Source organism: Rhea americana, unplaced genomic scaffold (assembly GCF_003343005.1).
Source record: "Rhea americana isolate MKP2758 unplaced genomic scaffold, rheAme1 scaffold_5, whole genome shotgun sequence".
In the NCBI taxonomy this organism is placed as follows: domain Eukaryota; kingdom Metazoa; phylum Chordata; class Aves; order Rheiformes; family Rheidae; genus Rhea; species Rhea americana.
Genome location: NW_028186645.1, coordinates 13,179,784 through 13,191,256, shown reverse-complemented (window position 1 = coordinate 13,191,256; position 11,473 = coordinate 13,179,784). Strand labels below are relative to the sequence as shown.

The 11,473-nt window shown below is 45.1% G+C and overlaps 1 protein-coding gene across 10 annotated transcripts in view; it reads left to right on the top strand.

The window, feature by feature from the left end:
- Positions 1–11,473, top strand: part of ADCK1 (aarF domain containing kinase 1) — an 86,058-nt gene continuing 74,585 nt past the window's right edge. Inside the window, exons 1-5 of one of the 10 annotated variants that reach the window (XM_085317607.1) lie at positions 47–62; positions 2,263–2,296; positions 2,411–2,582; positions 3,245–3,382; positions 7,846–7,929. In XM_085317607.1, the coding sequence (XP_085173733.1) occupies positions 3,257–3,382; positions 7,846–7,929 (210 nt within the window). In that variant the 5' untranslated portion in view covers positions 47–62; positions 2,263–2,296; positions 2,411–2,582; positions 3,245–3,256. The other 9 variants (XM_085317606.1, XM_085317605.1, XM_085317604.1 and 6 more) reach the window with 9 other exon arrangements.

Genomic DNA, 11,473 nt, shown 5'->3' with positions numbered 1-11,473 from the left:
GAGGCAGGAGGGGAAAGGGGCTCAGCTTGCGGGAGAAAAGGTGCCACGGAGCCGGCAAGGCGGTAAGTGTGGACTCTTGAGAGTCAACGAGTCGGAGGGTTGGGACGTGGAGTCACAACCTGCAGAGGGTCTGGCGGGGAGTCGCTGTCCTCGACACCCTTGCACCTGTGGCCGCTCGCAGCCTCGGGCCCCTCGGCGCGGCGCGGCCCCGCGCCTGCCCTTGCCGTGTCCGGTGCTGTCGCTGCCTTAAGGGCCGTTGCGGGCGAGGTGGGGCACTTACCCGCGGCGCCTTGCTGGGAGCGCAGGGCTAGGGGCGCCGCTTGGCGGCTGGGGCGCGGCCTCCGCCGAGGGGCCGGCGTGTCGCCTGGGCAGGTGCGGCTCCCCAGGGCGGGACCTGCAGCCTCTTTGGTGGCTAGGCCCCGTGGGGCGGCGGCACAGGATGCCCAGGAGCAGCTCTCGGGGCCCCGCGGTGAGCGGACACGCCTGAAAGGACCCGCGCCGGCCGGGGCGCTGCGCTGCTGCGGGCGGTGGAGAGTGGGTCCCCGCCGGCTTGTGTGGCCTCCCTGTAATAGCAAGGGTATGCTTGAGCCTGGGATGCAAACCAGTTTTGCTTGGACTTCACTGTAGCCCTGGTCTTTGCTCCCTGCTATGGGCCTGGGTGGTAGCTCCTGGCTCCCTGGGTTTGGGTGAGCTGGGATGCAGGCCCAGCCGTGGAGGCATGTTGTCGTGCCTGTTAGCCTAGTGCCAGGCACGCTGCTTCCGGCTCTAGTGGTGGCAAGTTGCAGAGAGATTAGCCCGTGGTCCTTGGGAGAAAGCAGGTCATCCGTGCTCTGTTCTGACTCAGCTGAATGAGAAAAGGAGAGGTGTTCAGCTTGGCTGTAAAGAAAGGATGCGTTATGTGTATAAGTCATGAACTAAGTCAGGTGAAAGTCAAAGAAGCTAGCTCACCTCTGCCAAAGAGGAGCAGGAAGCAATTCATTACATAACTTTTAATAATGAAAGGCAGTTACATCAGCAGGCATATTGCACAGCTGACAGGGTCTTTAAGGTACCCTTAGGGGTGTCAGAATGGCTCATTTACATGGAAAAGACTCCTTGACACCTTATGGAAAACTTTGAAATACAATCGATTCTGGCAATTCTATTTCTATATCTTATATTGGAGGGTTTTTAAGTCTTCCTTTTTTATTGCTACAACACATTAAGCATGAAAGCAGGAACTTTGTTGCTGTAGAGCTCAGCTGCTCTGGCTGTTTATTTGCTACCTGAAGTTGCCATCTTCTGTTTGTGATGCACATCTGGATGGTATGGCAATAGCTGTGATGTCATGAACTGCAAATTACAGCTTCAGGTAGGAGCAAAATCCAAGAACAGATGGGCTTGCACTCTGCTGTCAAGCAAATTTTTTTAATAATAATAAAAAAATGAAAGGAAAAATAGAGGCATGTGTTCTTTATTAAAAATGCCACTGTTAACACCTCCTAATTTTCCAATAAATTGAATTTTACAAAACCTTTCAAGGAACAGAAATGTTTAATTAAAAGACTGTTGTGAAAGTGTCTTTTGAAGGACACAGAGGTTATGAGAGATTTTTGTATAAAAGAGTGACAGAGATCAGTCCTCTAGGAAGAAGCTCCAAATTTCTTAGAATACAGTGAGGCAAATGGAGGAGGGCAACCTTCTTTGGGAAGTGTCATTTGGCTTCAGTCATGGCAGCAGGTTTATTTTCTTTGAGTTTCATTTTAGGCTCAGAGGAGTCACAATCAGCTAGAGAGTCCTTCCTAGGGGAGAAGGTGCTGGGGTACTGCACGTTGCTCTGACTTGAACTGACGCAGTGCATCTTGGCATCTCGAAGTTAGCTGAAGCTTGTAAGGAAACAATAAAGTTCAGCTAAGGTTCATTTACAGAGAACTTTTGTGTTACATTAGTCTATTTTGGTGATTATGTTCCTGTGAACTGTTTTTGAAAGGCCTGAGCTGTGTCATTGCATTGTGTTTTTTGATCACAAGGTCTCCAGGAGGAAAGACTGACCTTGCTAAAGGGTCACAGTGAGCAGTGGGAAAGTTTCAAAATCAAATCTAAGATTAGTCATGGGGTAAAAGCCCTCAGTCTGTCAAGGATGCTCCTGAGAGTTTGCAGAGTATGTGAACTGTTCCTCTTGATTCATAGTACCAGCAGACAGACTGGTCAATCAGGCTTTTTATCTAATGATTGTATAAGGGAAAGGAAAGAAGAATTTATCTAATTTGTGATTTTTTTCAGATTTGAATCCTCAAAAGTGGCATAAAGAATCATAGTATGTATCACATGAATTACATGTTTCCATTGTCTTATAACCTGTAAATAATGAATACAGTGCTCAGAAATGCTTGAGTGGGAAATATGTTCATTCTCCACCATCATTTTCCAGAGAAAAAGTGAGCAAGGAGAGAAGTGACATACCCCAGGCCTGTGYTGGGTCTGTGATGGAGCCAGGATTAAACTGTTGATTCCCATGGACATCCATTCTGCCAGTACAGTCCTAGTCTATGCTGCATAGCATTTGCACAGGATGATGATGATGAACAAGCAAGTCCTGCTTGGTAAATTTGATCAGCTCCTTCCCCCCCCCCCCATGCATTTTATGTGGCTGTCTGCTGCTGATTGCTGTGTCACCTGCAGCCTGCAGGGGTGCATCAGGAGGATGCACCGCCTTCTCTCCCGGCACTCACTGGACATTCGTAGTGAGGAGCCTCTACAGGGAGCCTAGCAGTTTCCAACAAGTCTTGGGCTCTCTAATGTTGAAAGAGCTTCCTTTAAACTCTATTTCATCTTCTAGTATTTCCTTAAAAGCCCCACAGGTCATGATACCTTCAGAACACTTGCAGTGAAAAGACAACAATTGCCTTGCGCAGAATTGACTTTTGGTGACCATGTGCTCTCTTGTTTCTCTCCGCCTGTTGTGTCTTCTTTGGTACCATGGACAAATGTTGTGGCTGCACATGATCTAGCACTGTGGAATGCTCTTGAGTTTTTGGCCTCTAGAAGCTGTTGAGTTAGAAATAGTGATGGAATCAAAGCAGAGCAGCTTGTGTTCACTTGCTGCCTGATCACTTGGAGCTCTTGGCTGGAGGCAGTTGCTAGTCGTGAATCATTAGCAGAGCATAAACTAAAACACGGATTGTCAGGTCCCTTGTTGCTCTAAACATGGTATCCCTCTGCCCATCTTCTCATATGTGACTGTTGCTGTTTTGTGTCTTTGCAGGGATTATCAGTCATGGCAAGAAGGGTCTTCAAACTTGCCTCATTGGCAGCAGCCACCACTAGCGTCTACCTGTATGTCAACAAGTTCTTGGATCCCAATGATTTTGGGATTGTTCGTGTGAGCCGGGCCATTGCCACGGTAAGTTTTACCTTAGTAACTTGTAGGAGGATTCCAAAGTTTGTAAGAGAATTGAAGAATTGAGAATTGAAGATCACAAGAACTTGGAATTTCCTGCATTCCCTCTCTGCAGTTCCAGTTGGCAGCTGGGCCTGCGAGTTGGAAGAGCAATGAGGAGCTCTTCAAGTTGTTGAGACAGTAGGGAGAAAAGAGGTGAAAGTATAGCAGGAATAGAGCTATCATTTACACATAGAAAGAAATAGAGATACTGGGCTGTAGAGAACTGTCTCTGTGGATTGATTGGGACCTTCAGAACTAGGGCTCACTTTGGGCTCATACTTCCATCAATCAATTTCCAAGGTCGCCTGCCTGGGTACAGTGTCCTGTTACCTTTAACAGTAAAGTAACCAGACCATCTTATACAGACCAGATACCATTGTAGATGTCATTTATTACACCAGAACATTTGATTTAAAGGATCATGGTTGTTGTATGAGTATGCTACAGTAGTCATTGTCCTAAGACTGCTAGTATCAGAAGATGGGAGAGAAAGGCAGGTGTTGTGAGGATCGTTCTCAAGGCAAGGATAAAGTGAGGATGGGAGAAGTTTTACTTCTGAGAATGTTGGTTTCCAGATTCCTAAAGTAAACCCTACAGCATCTTCCTAGGCACATGGGTGCATCACCTCTGTTTCACCCTGTGTGGATCACAGCTCCAGAAAACCTGAGAATGGGGACTGTCAGCCAAACAGGTTACAGTCTTCTTGAGGATGCTTACTGATGAATTAATGAGGAGCAGGGAACAAGGTAGGTCAGACACTGTGGAGAGAGGGAGGACCAGTCTTCATATACTTCATTTGCATTATGCATCTGTCACTTCAAGCCACATTCTCTATCACTTACAGGCCCCAGCGCTAAGCAGCTGTCTGCCTGCATATCCTACAGTTTTTAAGCACTTTGTTAATGAGTTTTACAGGGAGCCAGCTCCTGGGGGCAGATGAAATAAGAAGCAAGCTCCGTTCATTGGCTTGAGTGCCATGCATGTATATGTGCAGGCTGCACCATGAATTATGAAGAATGAATGCTTGTTTTGAAAGGATGAAGGTGGAAGTAGACTTTAATCTTTCCCTCTTAAAATAAATTCTAAGCTCTGTGCTCTGCCTATGACTGTTAAGGCAGCACTGCGTGGTGGTGGGGAGCAGTTATCTCCCTTTTACTGCAAAAGGAAATGGAGGCATGGAGAGGGAACACAACTTAGTGTGACTGGAGAAGGGTCTGCTCTCCAAGCTGTTAGGGCTCTGTAATATGGGCTTGAGTTCTCTCTGCTTGGCCAGTGTTTCTCAATTTTACTGAAGCCTTTTTTGTGACTACCTTTTGTTTAAGATAAAAATCACTGCACAGTGATGAGGTTGTACAGTTGGTCTGTCTGTGTTTTGCGTGACTGTGAGAGTTTATTCTTCCTGATAGATAAGAAGTAGAGGAAGGGAGATACTCTTTGCTTTAGATGCTGACGTATCTAAAGCCCTGCTTGACTTTCACATCCTCTGTCTTCAGGCAGTTGCAAGTCTGACCAGCACTTCACTGGCCCTGCTCTTACATGCATTAGAGGGCTCTGCACCCATGGCAGCAAGAAGTGACCCCCACAAAAGGCTACCAATGCTCTGTCTTTTATAGGTGATAGCAGTTTTTGCCAGGGCTGCAGCACATGTATATCTGAGTATACGTTTGAAAAGGGAATTTTCTGTTTCTTTTTGAATTCTCTGTTCCCTCTAATGTATGGGACTGTGTATGGTCAGATTGTTCTTGAGAGATTCTTTAGTCCTGCTGCACCAGAGATCTCAGTCTTCCCAGTCTGGGGTCTGTTCTGTGTTGGACAGATGGGGGCCAGCCCTCATGTAAGCACAGGCAGGTTTCGTTCTTCACAGTGGAATAGGGTGGGTGAAACCAACCAAGTCTTTAGACATGTTCATTTCTAAGAAGGCCTCAGCTTCTTGGTCTTGCTCTTTTTGTAGATGAAAGCTGAGATTCTTTAGCAAACAAGTGACTTTGGATATTGGTGGGATCTACATGGGCCTACAGAGTCTGTCTAGCTGTAACTGGACTCCTAACTCAGATGCTTAACTCAGTTGGACCATATTCAGTGAAAAGCAGGCTGTAATTAAAAAGCTGCAATTCTTAGAGCTAAATTCAGCAGCAGCAGATGCAAAAAAATTAAGACAAGTTATGATATGGCCTCCCCCCCCCCCCAAAAAAAAAATCCTTCAGAAAAAAGAACATGTAGGAATCAAAAAAACTGACCTAGAACTGCATTCTCAGGCCCCTAGACAGGTTTCATCTGAGTTTGATCAGAAAGATTTGAGTTTACTCTTATTTTATCCATGATGGTTCACCTGTCCTTTGCAGAATTTGCTGGGAGAGTTGCTGAAGGAAGTGCTCTAATATACAATTTCTTCTTGAGCCTCAGTTTAGGGAACTGGCATTTGCTTATGTGTGGATAGACAGTTATTCAGAAGGAATGTTGTGCCAGGACCTCACAAAATCTGAGGATAGTTTTAGGAGTGATGGAAAGGGTGTAAGGAGCTGAGAATTAAATGAGGCAAAGTGAAAGCCCACATCTTTGGAGTATTTAACACTGGATTGATAGAAGATCAGTTAAAGAAATAATCTGACATATAATGGGAGGCATTAGATGATGTTGTAGGTCTTTTTATGTCTCTAAGATACAGTCTCACTCTGTAGACAGCACAGATGAGAATGAAGTCTGTGGTCAGGACAGAATCATATTTTAGGCAGTTTCTGTGTTCTGGTAGAGTTAGAAGCCTAGCAGAGCAGTTTTTGCATTTGCTATACTTTTTTGAGGGCACCCCAGTTGTTTTGGAGCACATCAAATGAATGTTGTGTGCTGTAGCTGGAATGTGTCTCAGACACTAGCAGGGATTTGGTAATGTCAGATTTACCTATTAGGATCATCATAATACTAATTTAATGTTTAAGATTATGATGTAATTAGCAACTGCTTAATTAATTCCTTCTTTGTCTGTAATGCAGGCCAATGTCTTAGCTGCTTCTTTTCATGTTGGAGGTGATAATTATCCTTATGGACCAGAGATAAAATAAGAACCAACTCAAGCCTCCCTCCACTTCACAGTTGTTCTTTGACTTGGGAATATGCTATGAAAAATTTTTCTTCCAAATGTGTCTTTGTGTAGGTGTGCAGCTCCTTAGTTCACCAGGGGCAAGAGAATCTGAAAAGCCAGAAGGAAAATTTTGTCCTGCTCAGTTTTCAATCCTGAAAATAGGAGACCTAAGCTCCAGAAGGAAAGAGTATGTCTGTTTGAAACTGCTTCCCAGCTTGATCCCCTCTTAAATAGAGGCATCTTTGAGTTTTTGACTGCTTCCCAACTGTTGGTTCCAGCGCCTTTGCCCCAAACCATATTTGATCTGCTTGCCTCTTTGGTCTTCAGGATACTATGATTGTGCTGTGTGCTTTTTCTGCACACTTCCCAGGCTGAGAGTGCAGGGTGGAAGTGAGGCTAGTGTCCCATCGCGGAATGGGATGCAGTTGCTCTAGTAGGGAAGTTTTAGGGAAAGTGACTTTGAATCCAAGTCATGCAAACACTACTTTATGGCAAGGATTTTGACGTTCAAATGATGGATTAGTGGATGAGCTCATCTCTAATCTAGATATACATACCCCTCTCTCTCTGTATGTTTCTATTCCATTTCCTGTCATTCTGACTGTGAAAAGATAGGAACTCTAATCCTAGGATAAAATTGTGGCATTCTTAAGATCCATTTTCAAAAATCTTTAGACACTGAGGAATCTAACTGTATTGTCTGGGGCTATGTCCAGCTAATAAGCTGGATTCCTATTTAACACTTTTGTAATTATGTATCTTTTGCCCTCTTGCCCTTTATGTTGTTGAATATCCCTGGAAGTACTGCTTGTACTAATTGATGTGCTTGTCATCAGCCTTTCTGTTCCCTGCTGAGCCACCCACCCAGACTGAGCACACTGTGCAGCAGTGTGGTTAGGGAGGTTGGAGATGTGAAGATAAAATGTGGGAGGACTGGTAAGGCAGAAACAGGACTGGATGGCCTGTATTACTAGCAGCTGATCTTATTGTGGAAGCCCCAAATAGCTGACTGAGAATGGGACCCTGCTGTGAAAGGTACTGCACAGAAGTTACAGCAGTGCTTTGAACTTCTCTAATGGAGGATGTTGTAGGGGTATGAAGCATTGGTTATTTTTTATAGCTACATGTTAGGTTTCTGCACTGCTTTCTATAGATGGTGAAAATCAGCATTTGAATTCTTGAAGCTATTATTTTTTTTTCATATAATTTAAATACTTGGTTACTGTAAACTCTACTATGAAGCCTAGACTTTGGAGCCTAAGCTACATACATTCTCCTTAATGGAGAGTTAGTTGTTTTGTCCAAGATAACTGCAGAGTTTTCTGACTATTTCTGGTTTCACCTGCAGACAGCAATTATTACCTATGACTACCTCACCTCGCTTCGGAGTGTTCCATATGGATCGGAGGAGTACGACTTCCTCAAGTCACAGGTAGGTGGTACGACACTGGACTGTGTCCCTCAGAAACCCTGCAAGGCACAGATGTGTTGCTAAAACCACGGCTGTAGAGCGAACCATGAAGCTATTGGCTTTATAGTTCAATATGCCTGCTATGGGGTGGTTGTTAACAACAGAGACAAGTATCTCTGCACATTAGAAAAGATTCTTGCAAGATCTATTGAGAAAGTCCCTCATCAAGAATAGCGACATACAAACAGTGCGTGCCTGGGCCCATTAGAGATTCAGGTTCTCCATGTATGAGGGGAGATAGGTTTGGTTCTGATCTGCCCTAATCCTGACTGCCTGGACTGGATGTGTGGAGGTCAGCTGCTGAGAGGGTCTTGGCAGTGGTTTCTTATCCCACTTGCTGTTTGGTTATTGCTGTAAAATGAAGGTTAAAGGATTTAAGTAGAAGTATGTTTGGGGAGAGATCACTGGAAAGAATCAGGCTTATATAAGAACTCTGAAAAAAAATCAAAAGTAATTGGGCAAACATTTTACTGCAAGGCTGTCTTTTGCTGTCTTTTGATATAACCAACTAACATGAATAGAAAAAGCATTTCTAGTGAGAAGTAAGATATAAAAGAAAGCACCTCTTCTGTGTTTCTCAGTCCTGTGCTATACTTTTCCTACATTTCACTCTAACCCTGCACTACATTACAACACTTTAGCAGTGAGTAGCATTGTGTTTTAGCTGAGTGCACATCATGTAGCCAGTGTCTCCCTACTATTCCCACTTAGGGCCTCTTCAGAGTTGGAAACAAGACATGTGCTGAATTATACCAGACTGTGCAGTATGTCTGAAGTAAGGTCTTTAACCTCATTTCCCTTCTTAGTGAGTGTAGGATTCAGACCATTGGTGTAGCTATAATGCATGGGATAGTGTTATCCAGGGCCTCTCAGAGTGGAGATGGAAACAGTGGTGGGCCTGGGCTTATGTTTGACCAGTGGGCTCCATTTCATGCCTTGTACCAAGGCCTGCACCAGACATGCTGATTCAGGCCTTGTCTAGAGATAGGAATCTCTGGCATTGGGCTCCAGCATGCTTTAGTACCCTTCTGGCAGGGAATCAACATCATCAGCACTGTCTAAAGATGTGAAGTTGTTCTACTGTCTCATCCCAGGTGAGTGGCACTGTTGCCCTAGCTGAACTGAGGATAAATGCACTAGAGTCTAGAGCTTCATGTTCTGTCTACCTAGGTCTCTGCAACCTCTGCAAGCACTCCAGGGGCACTCAGGCCTATGGCTTCTCTTCATAGTTGGTGACTAAGAGAGTCTGAAAATCTTGGCCAACTGTGGGACTCTTTAAAGTCAGTGGAATGAGTAGGAGAGTTCTTGTTGGGCTAGGGTACTAGAATAAATCCACTGCAACAAGCACTGATTACCTCCATTCCTGACAGTCTCAGTTCTGATGATTGTGAGCTTCCTGATGTAGAACAGATCTCTCTCAGGCAAGTTTGGCAAAGTAAGCTGTACAGCACTGATCTGGACTGTTGTGTGGATCAGAAACTTCTAGACTCCAGAGCTGTCAGTCTGGCGCTTTTAATGGCTCCAGAAGTCTGTTAGGAAGCTTGTACCTATGAAAACTGTTTTGCAGAAGGGCTGTTTGTAGCTTTCTTGTGCGAAGCCCAAGTTATGAAGTTGCTGGTACTTGTCATTTGAAAGTGGTTCCCAGTAGCCCTTGCAAATTTCTGAGCTTTTGCTGTATGTCTCTATGGTGTCATTAACATCTGTCATCCAGGTTTTGATGGTTTGTCAATTCATGTTCCAGGTAGCCAGAAAGACCTTATTTGCTAGCACTGCCCAGAGCTGTGCTCTCCCTGCTTGGCAGCCAAGACAAGCTGAGTCAGCCTCTGCAGGTGGCAAAGATAGTGACTAGCACAACATGTCAGCGTGACACGAGTGCGCTCTTGTGGCATGGCCAATGCTATCCCTGAGCCTTTGGCTACATGAAGAGAATGGAGCTGGGAAGTAAATAGGAGGATGCAAGCACAGGCATAGCATAAGTTGGCAAAAATGTTCAGTATGTTGAGGCCTGTCCTGCTGTTGGCACCTGTTTTTGAGGGACACCACTCAGCCTGACACTAGCAAAGCTCGTGGGCTCCCCAGCAATATCACTGCAATGCTTGTGCTTGCAAAACATTGACTTGCCAGGGGAGAATAACCTCTGTGTTTAGAGATTCCTTTAAGTGGGCCTAGAGAATAGCATGCCAAACCCTTTGTCTCAGCGCAGCTCCAAGTGGATGGCAATCAAGTTTTTACCATCTTGCAGCTCTTTCAAAAATCTCTGGGAGCTGAGTTTGTTGAGTTTGGACCAGTTACTTCAATGTGAGAAGTTCTGCCACTGGAGTGGGTATTAAAGATTAGTCACTGGATGGGTCAATAGGATGTGATTGTCCCTCTCAAGAGTATGCTATGTGTGGAGGATACTTATCAGATGCTGCTTGTACCTTCTTCTGACTTGAATACATCTTTTGTGCTCTCAGGCATTCATTGTACTTCTTGGCTTTCAGTCCTTCTAATGAGGTCAAATTAACTTCCCATTCATATGGTGAGAGTTTCAAATTTTCTTTTAAATATGTATATGAATTGGTTACTGATTTCCACCCTCATTTTGATTCTGGGCTTAGACCATGGATTCTTTTGGGAAGGGACTTGGAGACCCTGGGATGCAGATAGTGCCTGCAGGTCTGGATGCAGCTACTGTGCCCCTGCCTCTGGTGAGGGACATGGTGCAGCTGCATGTGTGACTGGGTCAGGCTTGCTACTGGGAGAGGAAAAGCAGTCCTTTCTGTGTATCTTCTCCTGGTACTCAACACCCTGATAGGTGCTACTCAAACGCAAATGATAGTGTTAAACTCACTCGCCAAGAATTCCTAGTCAAATGTTAAACTGGAACCTCCAAATTGCTCACGGGCTCAGACAGAAGATAGGAAACCTCAATGGCAGCACCAGTCTCTGAGTCTGTAGGGGCCAAACAGTGACATAGTTATTAGGAAACAGTTAAATAAAAAGCAGATTAAAGGGAAATGAGTTCCCCAGGGACTCTTAGCCATGTTCCCACTTAGATCTAAGGATACCTCTTTGATCTTACTCTATTTTTCTGTCTCACATGGGCCACTTCTGTTGCTAATGCTCTCAGCCAGACAGTTCTCAGCGTCTTTTTGTGGTCAGCAGATCAGGTGAGTATCTATTACTTTCCATGAGGAGCTGGAATTTTGCTCTGTGTCCATGGGGTTTGGTAGTGTTGGCTTGGTGCTTGTGCCTGTCTCTGCCTCTCCCTTCAGTCAGGAGATGGGAAAAGCCACCTTCATGATGGCACTCACAGCCCCTCCTCAGCAACTATGGGGGGGGGGGGGAAGAGATTTTATCATTTCCATTTCTGCCACTGCCTGTAACAGGGGTGTACCTGCTCAAACAGCCATGTTTTATGCCCTTTCCAGCACTTGTCTTATTTCACCACAGGTGGCTGGACCACATGGGTAACTTGATCTTTTTACTGAGTTAGGGAGCTGCCCTTTTCCCACATATGATG